Below are 20207 nucleotides of genomic sequence, written 5' to 3'. Positions count from 1 at the left end.
CAGTCATGTAATTCAAGTGACTGCTGTCATAACATAAACATAGCATGCCTCTTCACCCCTAACCCCCAAAAGTAGCCACTTGTACAAATACCTGATGTGTGATTATGAGACAAGTGAAAAAATAATTACAGTAATGCATTCCACTTTTTTGCTCCTAGACAGTACACTGCTCCTACACAAACTATAGTAATCTTCTTTGTACATCTCTGAGGTCTGCGAGAAAAGTAAGAGAAACAAACAATGACCACCAGTCCCCAGCCCAAACACAAGCTGTAATGACCTCCTGCACACATCTCTAAGGTTTGACTGTGATGAAAACTAAAGAAATAATGACCACACAATCCCCAGCCCTCCGCAAAACCTACAGAAACCTTCTGTACACACACACATCAGAGCAGGGCCGTTTGAGAATGAGTACAGTTATTTATTTATTTTATTAATTAATGTTTGTTAACCGGGTTAGTCCAGCTGGGCTTGTGGCCCATTTTCAGTGGAGACCTGAGGAGAAAAGCTCTGGTACATAGTATAAAATGCAGAAATTTGCAACATTACAATATAAAGTACAGAAATTTGCAAACTTACAAACATACAAAAAGCTCTGGTTTGTTTGTGTCTTTCAGCTTTTCCCAGTTAGGGGTCGCCACAGCGGAACTCCGGTCTGCTAATGATTGGCAGTTGATTTTTACGTACCGGCTTGCCAGGCCTGACGCACAACCTTCAACGAAGGTACACTCATTCACACGTCTCCACGCAGAAGATGCTCTAGCTGAGAATCGAACCGGACAGCGCCTTACTGTGAGGCGACAATGCTACCGCAGCACCACCACCGTGGATACTTAGTATAAAATGCAGACATTTTTAACATTACAAAATATAAAAATTACGGAAATTAGCAAAAACTTACAAACTTGTAGAAGACTGGATTGTAGAAGTTGACATATTATTGGTAGATGATGTGAGTTATATATGTCATCATTAGTCTGTATAGGAATAACAGTTTTACAATAGTATATACACTGTTTTGCAATGGAGAGGATGTCAGTTGGGAATATGAGTAAGATAGGCCAGAGGTTTGCATGCAAAATGTGTGAAGAGATATACAGAGAAAGACCTATGATATTGTGTTAAGTTTGGGAAAGGAATGATGATTTATGTGTGGAGTTAGTGGTGTGGGTGCTTTTTAGGTGGGAGTGTGTGAAGGACATTCCCATTTGGTAGCAAGATGGGAGAGAAGCATGGATTTGAAGTTGTTGTGGTTTGGTATTTTATGTAGTGGTGGGGGGAGAGTGTTCCACTGTTTGGCTATGGTGTGGGACAGTAATAGTTTGCCAGGTGGGTTTAGGGGTTTGTGTACATGTAGGAGGTTTTGGCCTTTCGATCTCAGGGTGCGGCTAGGTGTATAGGGTGTTAGAGATTTGGCAAGAGAGGGGCATTCTGTTGGTTTGAAGATGAGTTTGTGGGATGTTGTAAGTTGTATGTATTTTAGGTGGTTGTAAAGTTCGAGCCAGTTAAGGGTGTGTAGGGAGTGGTAGTGATGGGAAGAGTTCCTGGAGTTGGTAGCAAATTTGCAGATTTTGTTGTAACAAGATTCAAGTTTGGAGCGGAGGCTGAGTTGTAGGTTGGAGAATAGGGGAGCACTGTGCAAGAGAGAGGGGAGAAGGAAGGTAGATGCGAGGGTTTGACGAGCGGAGGGAGTAAGGTAGCAGTTATGCCTGTAGAGGAGACCATTTTTCTGGTGGGTTTTTTTGATTGCTGAGAGGATGTGGGAGTCGAATTTTAGGTTATCATCAATGGTAATGCCAAGTAGCTTGGTACTGAAAATGATTTCTAGAGGAGTGTTATTGTGGTTTTTGATGGAAAATTGGTCTCTCTTGAATTGCGAGTTTTTGGTGGGAGTGAAAATCATTTGTTTTGTTTTGATTGCATTTAGGGCTAGGTGATGGGATTGCATCCATGATTCGGTTTTGGAGAAGGCGATTTGGGTGTTGAGAAGAAGTGTGGAGGGGCAGGAGGCAGAACAGATGATGTTGGAGTCATCAACGTATTGGATGACTGAGGCATCAGGGATGGAGTGGTGGAAGTTATTGATGAATATGTTAAAGAGGAGTGGGCCCAGTACTGATCCTTGAGGGACTCCTGTGGGTGTGGGTAAGAAAGGGGAGGTTGATTCTTTCCATTGCACAGCCTGTTGGTGCATGGAAAGGTAGCTGGAGAACCAGGTTAAGGTTGAGGGAGACAGGTGCAAGTGAGAGAGCTGGGATAGGAGTAGATGATGGGAGATTATGTCGAATGCTTTTGAGAGGTCAAGAAATAGGGAAGATACATATTTGCCGCTATCACTTGCTAGGTTGACTGTTTCAAGGAAGGAGAGGAGGGCTGTCATGGTGCTGTGGCCAGGACAGAAGCCGTGCTGGGTGGGAGAGAGGAGTTTGTGCTGGGTTAGGTAGGGCATGAGCTGGGAGTGGATGTTTTTTTCTAGAATTTTGGAGAGGGGTGAGAGTATAGCTATGGGTCTGAAGTTGGTAGTGTCAGTGTTTCTACCGCCTTTGTGCAGAGGGATTATGAATGCATGTCACCAGATGGTTGGTACATGGGATTCCTGAATGGATCTATTTATGAGAATGGATATGGGATAGGCTATTGCTTCAGCTGATAGTTGAAGGAAATTTGCAGGAAGGTTGTCAGGGGCAGTGCGGCATGGTTTTAGCTTTTGGAGTAGTCTTTTTATAGTGTTGGTGGAGACAGGTTTAAGGGAACATAGGGGGAGAGGAGGGGGGTGAGAGGGGGGATTTGGGGGGTGGGGTGAGGGTGTTGCATTGGTGGGTGGGTTGGGGAAGGTGGAGGATAGTTTTGCTATGCAATCATTGAAAAATGTGTTGAATTTAGTGGCTGTTTCAAGGCTTGAAAGGTTATAATTGGGGCATGAGTTGGTATTATTACCAGGGTTGAGTATTGAGGAGATGGAGCTCCAGAATTTCTTTGGGTTGTTTGAGTGTTTGGATTGCAGATTGCAATAGTAGTTTTTGCAATATTTTGTTATTGATCTTTTGGCTAGGTTACGTAGATGTTTATATTTTTGGTGGGTGCTGTTTTTTTTTGTTTTTGGTACAGTTTCCATTTTTTGTTTCATTGAATCATTATCAATTTAGTTTGTTGGGATAGCCAGGGGCAGGGATTAGTTTTGATGCATTTGGTTTGGAAAGGGGCTAGTTTATCAAGTACGGTAAGGAAGGTACGGTTAAAATATGAGACAGCATTATCTAGTGAAAGGATTTTTAGTGGAGACCAGTCAGTAATCTTAAGGCATTTAGAGAAGATTTTGGGGTTGAAGGAAACTAGGTTACGGGATTGCTTGTATAGGTGTTGTTTTTCTATGTGAGAGGGTAGGCGATCTATAAAAGCTGGTAAGTGGTCGCTTCGGGGGTCTGGTATTATACCGGCACTGGAGATATGGTTGGGGTGTGTTGTTAGTATCCAGTCTATGATGCTTACAGATGTACCGTCTTTATGTGGCCTGGTTGGGAGGTTTATTATTTGGGTGAAATTATAGAGGTTGATTGAGTGAGTTGTGGTATCTAAGAGGAAGGAGGTCCAGTTAATATTTATGTCACCTAGAATGTAGGTTTCATTTGTGATATTTGAGCTAAACCACGAGAGGATGTATTCTAGAGTTTTGGTATTGTCTCCAGGTGGGATGTAGATGGAACAGATGCAAATGGATTTGTAGTTGTTTAGTCTTCAAAAGCCTACAGCCATTTCTGCATTGGCAAAGGTTGGGATGGGGTTGGTCAGTGGAGTTAAAGTGAGAGTGGAGGGGTAGATAATAGCTACACCATCTCCTTTTCTATGAGGCCTATCATTACGTATGATGTGGCAGCCTGGCGGGAGGATTTCATCATCTCTGATGGAGGGATTGAGCCAGGTCTCAGAGACTGCGGTTATGTCTGGCTGGTTATGAGAGAGTCAGGCATGTAGGTTGGGGATTTTATTACAGAGGTTTTGCACATGTAGGGTTGTGAGGTGGATAGTCTTGAGTTTGTGTGGATTGGGATTTGTGTTAGTGTGGGTAGTGCTGGGGTTTGGATCTGGGTTAGGGTGGATTTCACCTGAGAGTGAGAGTGAGATATGGGGGAGGAGTTGCCTGAGGAGGAGTATAGAGGATAGAGAAGTGTGATTTTGGTGGGGGAGGGTTTTTTTGAGAAAGCATTTAGAATAGGGTGAGGTGATGGTGGGATGGGGAGTATGGTGAGTTTGAAAAGGTGGGATAGGTTGGAGGAGTAGAGTTCTGGGGAGATTTGTGAATATGGGTTTGATGTATTTGGGAGGCCTGAAGTGGTGGTAAGTGTGGTTAGAGGTGGGTGTGTGTTGGTGGGGAGGTTAAGTTGGGTAATATAAGTTAGGGATATTAGAAGGGTAGCTAGTAGTAGAGTTTGTGGGCGGCAGGTAGGCATTGTTGTATGGGTGTGTGAGGAGTGATGTGTGTATGTGAGGGGGTGGGGTGTGTATATTGGTGTGTGTATGCGAGTGGGTGGGGTTTGGTATAAGGTGTATGTGATTGGCGTAGATGTTGAGGGGTGTGTGTGTGGGAGAGGGTGGGGTGTGTGTGTATTGGTGTGTGTATGGGAGTGGGTGGAGTTTAGTATAAGGTGTATGTGGTTGGTGTAGGTGTTGAGGGGGCGTGGTGTGAGGAAGTATACGAGTAGGTGCACTGGGGTTGGGTGAGGTTTGGGGGTAGGTTAGGGGAGCGGAGTGAGCCCGCAGGGTGAATGGAGCGGGTAGAGCCAGAGAAGTGAGCGAGCTCAGAGAAAAACAATCATTAGACTGGGAATCAGAGTTACAATTGTGGGGCTACAGTTGAGTAAGAAAATATTCTGTAGTTTTCTAAAGGTATAACTTTATTAAGTTATAACGTATGTAATTATAGAACTTAAGTTTGAGTTTAGATGCCCAGGTTGAGCAGCTGAGGAAGTGTAGAGTTTACTGTAGTGAGAGAGGAGACGCTATAAATACAGAGACTATGCTAGTGAAAGAAATAGGGAAAAGTTTCAGTGAAAGTGTGTGATAGTTGTAAATTGCTGCCACCTAGTGGCGAAAGGAGAAATGGCAGGCAGAAAAATACAATAAAATAAAATAATATTCTTTTTTTTTCAGTAATAATTCTTTATTGTTTTTCTGCTTATTTATGCAAAATATTTGACAGAGAAATACACAGGTGGTTTCCAAACAAAGTTTCTAACAACATTCTGACAACATATATACACTATTTACATGAATGATTCCATACTTTCCATAATTGTACAAATAAAGCTTATTTCTCCAGGAATAGTATCTTATAATAATGTGGTTCCAAGTAGAATTGTAATTTATAATATGTATAGCAAAGGAATATTTCAGATTCCATGTTTTAAACCAGTATAATATTGAATATTTGTTCCCATAGTTTCAAATTATATGGATTTTTGTTTTGATTATTAATTACGTATTTGTGGGCTAAGGTGTGTTTTATCGCTAAGGTCTTAAAATTCTCCCATGAGGTTTGAGATGGAGTCAGCCAGTTAGTAGCTATATAAAGCTTCATTAGTAGAAAAATATTGATGAGTATAGTCATTTGGGATCTAGATAAGTTGTTTGGAGGGATATGCAATATCATAAATTCCCAAGAAAGTGTTGAATTTTGGTATACCATCTTCTGTAGTTGTAGTTTTACTTAATCATAAATGCCAATGAAATTTTAAGAATTGCAAATTATGATACACGAAGCAATAATTGGTCTCCCAACTGGGTAAGACTAAGCTATAAACATACTGAGAACCTGAATATAAATCCTAAATCATTACCCTTTTTAAACAGAGACAATATTAAAACATATGATCTAATGAATTACATCAAAAACTATTTAACACTATCACAAAATCTCTTTAGATCATTAAATCTTTTTCAATACATGATGATCCTACAACCTTTTCATAGAAATCCTAACCTGAAAATTAATAATCAGCTAATAGATCTCAAAAGTTTCCCACTCATAATTAACTTAACTCTACAAGATATATACCCATACTTGAATTACTCTGCTCATGAACTAAGACAGGAAATGGGTCTTCCCAAATCATATTTATTGATCTTGAGACAGATCAAAGAATTGTCCACAAGTTACTTTAAAAATTTAACCATTAGTAAAGAGGATTTAATGAAATGTATCTCAATTTGGCAAGCCCTCATACAAAGTACCAAATTTATAACATGCACATATAAATTGATAAAAGACATCAAATATCAAGACCACCTTCTCTTATCCAAATATTGGAAAGAAAAATTACCATTGGTTGAAGAAAGTAAAATAATAAAGGCAATCACCTTAATGGCAAATTCCATCTCCCTTAAAAAGTTAACATTTACCCAACTCATGATATATAATAATGCCTACTATACACGTCTTAGCTTGCATAAATTTAACCCAAAAATTCTCCTAAATGCCCATATTGTAAAGATGAAATGGCTGGCCTCTTACATATGTTCTGGAGCTGTAAATGCATATATAAAGTTTGGAATTCCTTAAAACTAAAATAAAATAATATTCTGCTTTTGCTCTATACAGTTGAGAATATTCTGGAGTGCAACTTAATGCAAGTTTAGGGGAGAAAGGTGCAATCAGGAGGGGCAGGAGAGGCAATATGGGCTGCGGTAGGCTGCTATCACGCACGCAGGAGGTACATTTTACAGTTCTCAAGTTAGTACTACCAATTGTGTCAATAAGGCTACCTACACTGAGGTTTCCTTCCTTAGTAGATGTTCGTTGGGAGCGTTGAGTGTTTGCCTGGAGTCCAGGCATTTCCAGGGCATTCCAGTTGAGAACAAATGTATTGATTTTCTGATTATGCTCCAAGTCAAAATCCATTTATACAGCCATGAAAGTCCTAGAAGATCTAAGTGTCTTTGAAATATTTTATGCCTTACTTTTGAAATATTATTACCTGTTAATTACGTTTTTACTGATACCCAAAAGAGTAATGTATGTGTCCTGGCATTACTGGGTGTGTGCACAGATAAAAATCAGTGATATTTTTACACACACAAACAAGACTAAGCCACAGCAATACTAGTTTTGCACTTATTTCAGCAAATAGCAATGCCTTGTGCAGTAATGGTAGTGACACAACAGATTAGTAACTGTTGTTTAGTGATCATCAGACAGCAGCAGGGGTAAGTCACTTTTATTTACCTCATTGAGGAGTAGTGTGTACCTGTCGCTGTCCCTGATTTGACAGACTGTCCCTGATTTTGTCTTATAATTTTGCTATGTCTCTCATAAAAAGTTTTATTTGCTGGTAAATCATTTGGGATTACAAACAGTCAGTAAATCCAGAGATCAGAGTGTAATACTTATTATTGTCCAAAAAATGCATGTTGATGCAAAATGTGTTATTCTATTAACTTTTTAAGTGAATTAAATTAATATTTAAAATGTGTTCCTGATTTTGAGCCTTTTTGCTGTTATTATATATTGCAGAATTCTTCAGAAAAGAAGTTGATAGTTTTAGTTTATGGTGTATTGCCAGTATTTATAAAACTCCTTGAAAGAGAAGTCCATCCCTGAAGACTGGAAGCATTAGCTCTCCTTAAAATCCAAGGGGTGCATTGATATTGGTCACTCTAAGCTGCTGATCTCTCCAGTGCCCAACTTGCTCATGTTCATTATCAGCTTTATTCTAACAAGGTCATATCACAGCCCTGTTCAGTTAAAGGGCATAATCAGAAAATGAATATATCTTTCTCATTTTCCCCAAACAGCAGCAGCTTTTGTGGAGCCCCTACACAGTCAAGGATGATTAAGGGGTCCTCCTGCAACCATGGGTCTTGCAGATTCCTAAAGCTGGCTATGTTGTTAGTTTTAGTAGAGATTTAGCTAAGCCAGGGGCACTATGTCAGTGGCAAAATATTTCATGGAATTGTGAAGCCTGTTACTTAAAAAAACACTCCTACTATAACCAGATATATCTTTGAATTTTAAAGGAGGTATGAATAAGAGTTATTATTGCACATCTGGTTTATTAAGTACACAGATTGCTGTACTAGCTTTTATTGGTTTAACTGATGTGTTAAAAAATATCAAGATAAAATAACTTGGCTGTGGTTGGGGCCCCCCTAGACCAGGGTGACCCAGCAACTGCAAGGTTTGCTGGTGCTTAAAGCCAGCTATGAACATAAAGTAGTATTTTTTAATACTGGGAAGCAATACAACAGGAAAACTAATGAAAATGCTAGCAGAATGGCAAGGACAGAGCTTTGTGGTACCCCAGGCCTTAATGGAAGTAATTGTGACTGAAAATGATCAGTGATAATTTTATAAGTTCAGCTTTGTAAATAACTTGTGAACAAGTTTATTGTGTCTAAAGTCATAAATTAGTTTTACTGGTCTTGCATGCCTATCCAAGTCAATGGCTTGTGATAGGTTAAGAAATATAACTCTTCTCAGTTCACTTAATTCTTCTGCTTGGAGTATGTTTTGGTGAATACAGGGTAGCTGTAGTACTCTATCCCTTTCCAAAGTCACGCTGATGGTCACTAAGCAATCTGCAAACATATAACAAATTTAGCATTGCTTTTTTATCCATGATTGTGTCTAAAGATAGCCCAGAAAGGAGCATTTCATGTCCCTTGTTTTCAATAAATAAATAAAAATTTTTTAAATTAAATAATGGAATTAACTAAAATGTAATTAGAGTTTGATTTGCTTATTAACTTTATAAGGAGGTACATGGTTAATTTTTAGTTGAATCCTGAAGGTGAGAACAAGAAAATTACAGTTCAGTACGTGAAGCAATGTCACAGATTGCTATATTTTTTCTTTGTGCTTTTCCCCTCCTTGCCTTCCAGGCATCGAGCATCTACTTATCAGTATCACTCATTTATTCCCTTGCCCTATATATCTTCCAGTGACAGTGAGAACTGACTGGAGGAGCCCTCATCTAGTGAGCCATAGAGTTAAATTGTGCCTTTGCTGCCATCCTAGCTATGGGAGTGTTTGTTGCACTCCTAAACTCCCAGCCCACAGTAGCTAACTTGAGAAATAATTTCACTGGAGTGATTTCTGTTCCCTCTCAGTATGTGTACCTAATCCCAAATATATGCTTATAACAGGTGTCTTGCTGCTTATCATCATTAAACCTATGTTTCCTGATCCTTGGCCATTACTGCATCTGGCAGTTAGTATAAAGAATTAAGACTCTGAGATGTTAATGAACTATTTCCTGTAGTCAAAGGTACAGTGTTTGATTCCTTACACCTCCATTTGCCCAGTGTGGGACTCTGAGGAAATCACTCGACCAGATATAGCTCCCAAGTGGCCGTTGAAAAGGAACACATGTTCAGTGGGTTTACCTGGTTACAAATGTATAAAAATAGCATTGTGCATGCTTCTTCTTGTAAAGGAGCAGTCAGCCAACCAGCAGCTACCCTCTATCTCCTCCAGGATATGCAAGCTGGTGTAAACCTTTCACACCCTCCCCTATCCAACTCTTGCAGCACCTGAGTCACTGTTCAGTGACAGGTCACCTGGGTTGTAGCCAAGACTTTGTCCATCTATGCCACAGAGCCTGGATATGAAGTTCTTCAACAAAATAGTGTACAACTGCACTCAGGGAAGAATACCATGTAAAACTATTAATGAAAACATTGTTTCAAGGTGTGTATTTCTTAGTTAGGCACAGACTAGACAACTAAAACATGGTTATAAACAAGGGAAATAGTGAAGTACTGTCTATAAATAGATAACAAGCAGAGAACCAGAGAAGGATGTTTCTAGTAAGACACAGGAAGGTTCAAAGAGAAGAACAACTGAAATGGATATGTTAAAGGTGTTCCAAATGATATTTCAATGTGTCTACAAAATGTACTTGTTTTGTTTTTCTTAATCAGGTGGATTTATCGAAGGACCTTGCTCACTGGGCTCTATTGAAATCTGAAGAAAAATATTTTATCTCAAGTGTATTAGCTTTCTTTGCTGCTAGTGATGGAATTGTCAATGAAAACCTGGTAAGAGTGATATGTTATTATAAAAACGTAGTGGGCAAATGTAGATGACTGTTATTAAAATGAACAGCTTACAGCAGAACCAAAGCACCTGTTAAAACCGTGGGGCAAAGCTTGCCTATAGTAGAAGAAAAACATTTCAAATGACACATGCACTCATTTCACATCACTACATAACCTCACAACACAGACCATCAGATGGCACATACTCACAAAATCAAATTTCTCACCACAAAAAAAAATGTATATTTTAAAAAAAAAAAACACAAGTGTTTCTTATGAGTTTCCCCAAAATATTTTGGCAAGAAATCAACCTTCTTACTGGAAGTAAAATACCAAACTTTAATACCACTCAAAACGCAATTTTCTGCAAACAGGATCACCTATCTATATATGGTCTCACCAGTGCTATCACAGCCTCCACCTCTGTATGTACCACCCTTTTACTTCAGACAAATCAATCAAAAAGAAGGACACTCCTGAGGACACTGATAATTTAGCTCCCCAGTTTCTCATCTTCACTTCAAACTGCATGCCAAACATTTAGAAAGCCATTCTTATTAGACCCTTACTGAAACATCCAAAACCTACAAAATCCTCAAACTTTTGGGCAGTCTCCAGTTTGGCCACTGTAGGCAAAATTCTAGGAAAAACACTCACTACTCACAGCTGTATCACCTCCACATCATTTCTTATAAACAGCATGGTTTGGGTTGGGATGTATACATTGACTGCTCTGTGGATCCTTACAGGCAAAATCCTGCTTATATGGATAAAGGCAGCCTCACAAGAACTTTGTTTATTGGCACCCTACATACATTTGGCCATATTTTTTCATATTACCTTTAAGCATCTATTGCAAGACCACCGGTTATTGGAGATCCCACATTTTGCTTTTCAGTAGTCATCTTGTGATTAGTGCTTCTGTTTTCTCCTGGTGAGAGAAGGAGTGCAGTTACATTATTTCATGGAGACTGCTGATCACCAGAAAGCTTAATAACTGCTTTATAGGTGACAGCTTGGAATCTGTGCTTATATTCTGATCCTGATGAGAGTAGGAGCAGAGTGCAGGTGGCAAGAGGCAATACAGAATGACATAGAAGAGTTAGACCAGTGTATTAAAAATGACCTGATTTTTACTATTAAGGAAGAGAAAGATAAATATTTTAATATTAGAAAAGATATTGACAATAAAAGTGAGGACTTGGTGTATAGAAAATTAAAGAAACTAGAAAGAGATATTAAGGAATATGATACTAATAACAGTTACCCAAAACCTTCATATAGATATTTGAAACAAAATAATGAAAGTAGGCAGAATTTTCAAGCACCACTTCAGGAAAATGAGGTAGAATGAAGGAATTTTCATGGGAAGGTGGACCAGGACTATGAATAAGCCTTTCCACCTTTGCGGAGATCCAAAAGGCTGTTGAATAAACAAGGTCCTCCACAGTCAACTTTTCAGTGGAGGGGGGAAGAAGGGGGAAGGGGAGATTTTAATTGATTCCCCACCTTACCACTAGTGACAACAGAGAGATCATTGTAGAGGGAATTAGAAACACATATAATAATTTTTCCATCTATAATTTTAGTAACTTAGGTATAGAGAAGGAACATTTTGGACTATTTTCTAAGGGTCTAAAATGTATCCCATACAAAAAAGGAGATATTACCAAAACACTACTGGATATTAAATTGTTTTTGAGAAAAGTTAATTTGAGTATCATGTTCCCTATGGATAAACCTATTAAAAATACAGATTTAAAGCGTAAGACTATTTATAACCCACCCTTACATCTTCAGTTAAAAAATCTGGAAAAAGTTATGGAGAAAGAAGTGAGAAAAGAATACACAAATATTAAATATAAGGTTAATTTAAGTAACAAAGAAAGGGAATTATTATATGAAATAAAAGGAAACACCCATATTAGAGTGATGAAACCAGATAAAGGAGGAGGGGTGGTGATTATGGATAATATTTGTTATGAAAGTAAGATGAACATGATACTATGGGATGAAATGAGATACTCCAGTGTGTCTAAAACTGAGGTTAATATAGCCTATAATAAAATAGATATGGGCTTAAGGGATATGTTACAAGAAGAATTAATAGATTATAACACCTTTATGTATCTAAAAGTTGATAAACCAAGGATACCTACAATATTTGGTATTCCTAAGATACATAAATGTGAAAGTGATCCCCCATTAAGACCAATTGTATCTGCAGAGGGATCTAAAACTTATTCCCTGGCTAAATATGTGGACACAAAATTAAAAAGTCTATGGTTAGGAAGGAAATCTATATTAAAAGATTCCTGGGACCTCCTAAGAGAAATTTCTGATGATTTTATACCATGAAAATCTACTCTTTATAACTATAGATATTATAGACCTATTTTCCTCCATACCTTATAAAAATGGTATGGAAATGTTTGAAGAAATTGTTTATGAAGATCAGGGTTTAACACAGAATGAAAATTAATAAATGTCTGGTTAATGGATTTGATATTGAAAAATATTTTTTTATATTTCAACGGAGAATTTTACCAATAGATTCAAGGGGTTGCAATGGGAGCAGCTTGTGCCCCAACCTGTGCTAATCTAGTCCTGGCAAAATGGGAAGAGAAATATATTTTAAATACTGAATTCAAAGATTGCTGGACACTGTATCGTAGGTTTTTGGATGATATAGTTATTTTTTGGACAGCTGGTAAAGAAAGATTTGATGAATTCATGATTTATATGAACAATACAACTAATGTTTTCAAATTTACATATAAAATTTCTGATTCCTGTTTGCAATATTTGGACATAGAGGTATAAAAGGTGGAGAAAAAATTTGAAACAAAGATATTCAGAAAATCTACCTTTTGTAACTCATTCTTAATTTATAAGAGTGCACACCCCCTGCACTGTAGAAAAATATTGTCAAGGGGCAATTTGTACGGGGGTGTCGCATGACTAGTTTGGATAATGATTTTAAAATAGAATGTGAATTGTTAGAAAAAATGTTCCTAGAAAGAGGTTACCCCTTGAATCTGATTAAAAACATGAGAGAAGAGGTAGAAAAAGGAAGAAATAATAGATTTAAACCCATTCAAAAATGTAGAGAACAAATTGATGGGGTTAATACAAATAAAGAAAACACTGGAGATGATTACCAACAAGTTTTAGTTTTAGAATATAATGTTTTAAATAGTAATATTAAAAAAATATTTTTAAAGGAATGGGAGAGATTTGTCTCCCTTACAGATTTAGAGAATATACCTAAAATTCCACACAAAGTAGTATATAAGAATTCACAATGTATTAGAACTATATTAGAAAATAAAAATAAAGTGAATTTTAATAGAAATAAGGTAGGTACATATAAATGCGGTCATTGTACGCAATGTACATATATTATGAATATAGACAAATACTACCTGGAAAGTAGGGATAGGTGGATCAATAGTTCTGAATACTATAATTGTGAATCAAAGGGAATTATTTACTTGGCCATTTGTGTAGTTTGTAAATTCTTCTATGTAGGAAAGACAGAAAGAAAGTTAAAAAGAAGGATTTACGAACACACTTATGATATAACAGTGGGGAAGGATACTAATGCCTTGTATAAGCATTCAAAGATATGCTTAAAATCAAAATTTTCTTTTATGGTATTAGAACAAATTAAAAGTGATATCAGGGGAGGCCCCTGGGAAGAAAACATTGAATTCAGAGAGTTATGGTGGCAAGTGACCCTTGAGGCAGGTAGTCCACCTGGTTTAAATGACTATGTATCAATATTACCTTTATTAAAATTAAGGTCTGCTAAGCTTTGAGATGCAAAGTCATGCAATTAATCAAAACAGCCACCAGATGACATTATATCCTCCCATTTTATATGGAATGTTATGGCACTATTCAGGAATTGTTTATTTAAACATATGTTAATTTTTTATAACTTTTTATTCTTTTAAATTTTGTACAGACATTTTATAAATCGATTGTAAATGTAGGGTAATCATATGTTTTAAAATGGTTTAACATACTTGTATTTTAACAAGGTTTAAGAATTAACTATGACATTTTAGTGAAAAGCGGAGAATGAATTGTAATAATATTTAATTCGTTTAACTGCAAAACTATTGGTAGTTTCAAATAAGAAAGTATCTAGCCTATTGGTTTTTGTTAAATTACTTTAATATAAATACTAGGTAAATCTGTTATGCACTGGTCATCTGATGAAGTCTAACTGAATAAGACAAAAATGCACGTTATTATAGTGAAGGTGTTCATGTTTTACTGTTATCTTTTTTTGTTCATTTGTGTTCGTTCTATGTGGAATTAATAAATTTTATAAGCTGCATTTTGAGTCTCCGCTCTGTGTTTCAGCACAGTATATTTGGATTATTGGTTTATTTTGTGCAGTTCCACATTTTCCTGGTTTACATTATATCCTGGAGACTGCTGATCACCAGACAGCTTAATAACTGCTTTATAGGTGACAGCTTGGAATCTGTGCTTATATTCTGATCTTGATGAGAGTAGGAGCAGAGTGCATTTTTTGGAGAGTGAGTGGCTGTGCTTAACATACCTGATTGGTCTGGTTGTTATTCAAGGCATCTACCAGAAAAAGGCTACAAGTCTGCAGACCCTTGCAACATCTGGAACAAGACTGGATCACCAAACAGGCCATGGCCTTCTTCTCTTCTTTGGATTGGTGCTAACATTTTGCTTCTGGTGAGAGAAGAAGCAAAGGAGTATCGTATCCCAACAGAGTGAAGCTGTGCTGAAACCAGCATTAGTAGTAGCCAGGTAGTAGCCATTCATATGACTCCCCTCTTTTCATCATTCTTGACAAGCTAATTCTTTATTTTCAGTAAGTACTGCTTGATTTCTTCCTAACTTTAGAATATCTGCCTAAATACTTCATCCATACATTTTCAGGGCATATGTATTAGTTTCCCGTCAAGTGTTTGTCAGTGCTCTGTACAGACTCAGACACTTTGAGTGACATTTTTTCCTGTAAAAAGCTTCAGTACTTAATATATTGAGCTCATATCCAGGCATGTCTAAAGGTCAGTTCCCTGTGCTTTCTCCTGTCAACCTGGTGAATTTGGGCATCTTGAGGCAATGTAGCAACTGCCTCACGTACACAGACAACCCTCTCCTCTTACCTCCCAGCACTATGACTTGTGAGAGATGCACTTATATAGTGATATTAGAAGCCAAGCACTCTCCAGCCAAGACTGGATTAGCCAGTCAAGAGGAGAAGTTTAATACCTGCACCACACCACATTCAACACATAGCCCTCCAGAACTTACACCACCACAACCCTCACATAGTAACACAAAACACACACCTACTTTCATGGAGGCTGTCAGTAAAAATCTGTCCAAACAACAGCGACCTCTGAGGCAGAAACTCAAACAACCACCACATCCCAGCACAAACCATGAGACACATAGCTCACATAAATAGTGTGCCACTCAACCAGAGCCCATAAGGCAAAACAACTTACCCAAGACACTAGTCATAGGTGACTCAATAGTAAGGGACACTGATGTTCCACTCACTAGGTTGAATAAGTAGAAAGTTACGGTCAACTGCCTGTTGGGTGCCAGGATTTGCTGTGCAACATCAGGAACATTAGAGAACAATGTTCAGTAACCAGTTTCTTTCTCAAAAAATATTTACATATTTGGCCTAAGACTAAAGACAGAAAACCTATATGAGAATTCATTTAAGGTAGCTGAGAGGCATATCCCCCGGAACACAACTTCACTGTACTGACCACAGCTTCTCCCTCCTAGCCATGTATTCCCATGAAACTTAAAATACTTCCACACTTACCCTAAATTCAAATCCTAGTTGAAAGTCTCCCTAGCTAAACAAAGCCAATGCAAATGCTTCATCTCAGGCCACATAATTTAATGCTTCTTAACATACCACCATGTCACTTTACACACCCCTGCTAATCTAAGTCTATAAACCAGCCTTTTAAGGATGTGGACATACTTAATTTACTCTTCTGTATGCTCTCATTTGTGCATGCTATATGTTGTATCAATATCCTACTTTAAATTGTTACATTGCAATGTTATATTGCATTTTTTCTTTCTGTACCATGCTTTTGTACTTTGTTTTCCATTGTGCTTGTGTAAACTGCTTTTATTGTCACAATGTAACTCGGGATGGGTCTGAAATTATCCAGTTTTCATCAGTGCCCTAAACCCCTAATCAAGTAAACATAAGTAAGTAAATGAACAAATACATTCAAAGATGCTTCTGAGTTACATATCATTTTAAAATGTAAAATATTTAAGTGGTACATTAGTCATTCAGAGTAAAACACATTTAGGAAATTATAAGTATTTTGTCTTATTTTTTTCCATCAGCTGCAACTAAATTTAGCACTACATATTTTGTCTTATCTTTTTTATATCAGCTATTGCTAAATTTAGCACTCCATAAGAATGCAACTCTTCCGTGGTATACAATGCAGAATGTTTATTCTTTGAGGAAACCCAATGTTGGATTGTTCATTAAAAGCAAGTGGTTAAACTTCAGACATAATAAAGAAATAATTCATAGGTGCTAGTCAGTAAATTCCTATGGGAAAGTATTTAGTGAAGGTGCACTGTGCCCAAGGAGAGTGTTGTTACTGGCACATAGAATAGTTGACAGAATATGTAGAGACTAAAATAATTCCCCATGCCTCTCAACTACCTTAAATTAATTCTCATATAAGTTTCCTGTCTTTAGTCTTAGGCCAAATATGTAAATATTTTTTTGAGAAAGAAACTGGTTACCGAACATAGTTCTCTAATGTTCCTGATGTTGTACAACATCGTTGAATTTGCCTCATATTTTTGCACTGTTCTTTGTAATTTTTTTGATTTTCTAGTACATCCCTAACATCCATAAGGATTGCAGTCAATCAATAATGCTAATGAGTTGCATACTTCTTTTTCTTCAGGAAATGCATATTGATCAGAGCTGGATCATGGTGAAATGGGGCCCTAGACAGGGTAATGGATGAAGGCCTCACCACAGTAGTTCCCCTGACAGCAGCCCCCCATGCATCCATTCCAGTGCCCCATTACCTGACCATTTTTCTCCATTTACTATAAACACTATTCAAACCTTTTAGTATATATATTTTCTTTTGCACTTCTAAAATTATTACAGATATTTGGATTTAATTTAAATTTTTTATTTCAAATTTTATAGCACAAATACTCATAACCATTTGCTAAACGAGACAATGCAGTCTCACAGTGAAAAAAGACATAGCATTAACAGTATACTTCTTTGCCTTTGAAACTTACATTCATTGAAATGGCATTGAAAATCACATTCAAAGAAAATGCATTTGACCAGTGGCAGATTAAGTTTTACCTTTGGGCTGTTTTCAAACCATAGACCCCTTGCACACACTTTTAGGGAAAAGCATACATGCATGTGTTCTTTGGTTCACCTTCTTGGTTGTATTAAATTATATTCCATGTACAGTACAGAGCCACTTGTTAGAGTGTGTTTTTACATTTTTAGTTTTTGAACCTTTTTCCAGTCAGCAAGGAAACAAATCATATGAACCAATAATGACAAAACTACCAATTTCAGAACATTTCAACCATTAAAGGCCACTCAGACTTCTGTCATTACAATCCACCAATATTAGTCAATATACGCACTCTCTGCAGAAGTAAAAGTCATCTGAATAATCCCACATTAAAGAGATCTATAACTAATGAAAAGGTTGTGCTGGCAAACACTTTACATTTCTGTGTTTCATCTACAAATTCAGTGCCTGCTGTCCTTTAAGAATAAATTGTCTAGCTTACATTAAAAACATTGGTAAGCTGCTAATATTGCATTAGGGCATGGCTGGTAAACTGACATGTTCATAGTTACTAGGAATCTTATCCAAAGGAGAACACACTCAGGGGTGCAATGCACCTCCCACCCCCCACCCCCCCTTAAATTGCACTGTAGTATCAGCAATCCATCTACATGGTATGGGAACAGAAATCACAGCCTTCTGCCCCAAAAGCAAATATGCTGCCTGGTGTGCTACTAACACTGCTTTTAAATCCTATAGCACAATCACTAACAACCATTTGCTAAATAAAACAGTTGCACATTGAAAACAGACAACAGACTTAGCATGAGCAACAGTAAACTTTTCTTCCCATGAAACTAACAATGCCTTGAAAATGCACTGTAACTCTTATTCTTTAGAAATGCACTGAAACTCATTCCTTGAAAATGCACCCAATTGAAGGTAGTTGTTGTAGAGGATTAAGGCTCCTGTCATTTGTAAGTGAGGTATAGAGTTTGAGCCTGAACAAGTTAATTAATCAACCAGCCATCCCTTACAAGGACATTACAGACACACACACACACACACACACACACACACACACACACACACACACACACACACACACACACGTGTGCACACACACACGCACACACACACACACACACACACACACACACACACACACACACACACACACACACACACACACACACACCTCTCTTTTGTCTTTTTATAATGAAGGAACTTCTTGGAGCTCATTCAGCCCTGCAAGTTCTCTGGCAGCAAAGTAGCAGTGTGAAAACAGCAAGTTCCAATGCATGCATGACAAGTTCCAGTGTTTAAAATCTGTGAGTGTGTCGCACTAAAGATGCACACATGCACAAACATCATGCGCCCTTAAAGAAGAAATGGAATTTTTAAATTGTTTAATGTATTTTTTAAAATTGATTAAAAATGAAATGTTGTGGCAGCCCCCCCCCCCAGCCAGCAGGCCCTAGGCAACTGCCTAGGTCACCTAGTACTGGATCTGTCTCTGATGTTGATGCACTACCCATTGTTCTATTAATTTTCTAAATTAATTAGAAAGTAGTATTTACAAACTGTCTCCAGTGTTGTGCTTTTGTTCTCCAGTATGTTTTGGCTTTCTTCCTGCCTCTTGAGCAAAGTAAGCTACTGAGAGTCACAGTGCTGTAGAACTAGATGTTTTCATTGTGAATACTGCAAATGTCAAATGAGATGTAAAGTAAATGAGATTGAATAAAAGTTGAATACAAATCAACAGATCACCAGATCCTGTCAGGGGTCTCCTACCCTCTGGTCTGTTTTAAAGTAGGACTAAATTGTCATGGTTTCATACCATCTGATGTAGGATGCCTTGGCCTCCTCCTCACCTGGCAAACTCTGACCACCTCTCCATATTGTTACTATCAGCAAATAAACCATTGCTAACTAGAGGGAGACCAACAGTGAAACAAGTACGAGTATGACCAGAAGGTGCAGTCTCAGCACTCCAGGATGGTTTTGAGAGCACAGACTAGAGCATACTCAAGGAGGCGTTTATTGAGAACCAGTGTATCAACTTGGAGGAGTACACCGAATTGGTGATGGGCTACATCTCAAAATATGTGGATGATGTGACAGTCACCAAAAACCATCATCACACATGCCAGCTAGAAACCCTGGTTGATGAGAGAGGTGTATGAACTACTGAAAGCAAGGAATGAAGCCTTCAGGTCTGTTGACAGGGATGCCCCCAGAACAGCCAGAGCAAATCTGAACAATGGACTGAGGGCAGCAAGATGCACCTATGGCAGAAAGATCCAGAGCTACTTCTCTGACCAAAAGACCCCTGGCACCTATGGCAGGGTATCCAGTTCATAACTGACTACAGACCCCTATCTTCTCAATGGGAGGACAGCAAGAAATTCCATAAATAAGCTGAATATTTACTTCAGCAGATTCAAGGAAGGGAACAGAACAACAGCAAAGAAAATGTCCATTAGCCATAATGAGAAGATGTTCACCCTCAACCCAGCTGATGTCCAGAGGACACTGAGTTAATCTGGGAAAAGCAGCTGGGCCTGACAACATCCTATGTTGTGTGCTCAGTGACTGTCCAGTCCACCTAACAAATGTCCTCATGGATATCTTCAATAACTCTCTGAGTCAGCAAATAGTTCTGAAGTGCTTCAAAGATATAACAATCATTCCATTACCAAAGAAGTCTCCACCATCTTGCCTAAATGACTACCACCCTGTAGACCCTCACCTCTACAGTGATGAAGTGCTTTAAAAGGCTGGTCAAAGACACCATAACATCTGGGCTGCCTGCTGATCTTGACCCTCTGCAGTTTGCTTACC

The 20207-nt window shown here is 38.0% G+C and overlaps 1 protein-coding gene across 1 annotated transcript in view; it reads left to right on the top strand.

Annotated features, from left to right (window-relative positions):
* RRM2B (ribonucleotide reductase regulatory TP53 inducible subunit M2B) overlaps positions 1–20207 on the top strand; it is a 1174820-nt gene that overhangs the window by 216846 nt on the left and 937767 nt on the right. The window contains exon 3 of the mRNA XM_044065668.1: positions 9919–10035. Coding sequence (XP_043921603.1) covers positions 9919–10035 — 117 coding nt within the window. The remainder of the gene's footprint in view (positions 1–9918; positions 10036–20207) is intronic.

Source organism: Protopterus annectens, chromosome 3.part0, assembly GCF_019279795.1.
Source record: "Protopterus annectens isolate FY-2018-M chromosome 3.part0, PAN1.0, whole genome shotgun sequence".
NCBI lineage: Eukaryota > Metazoa > Chordata > Ceratodontiformes > Protopteridae > Protopterus > Protopterus annectens.
This window is presented reverse-complemented; position numbering and strand designations above follow the sequence as displayed.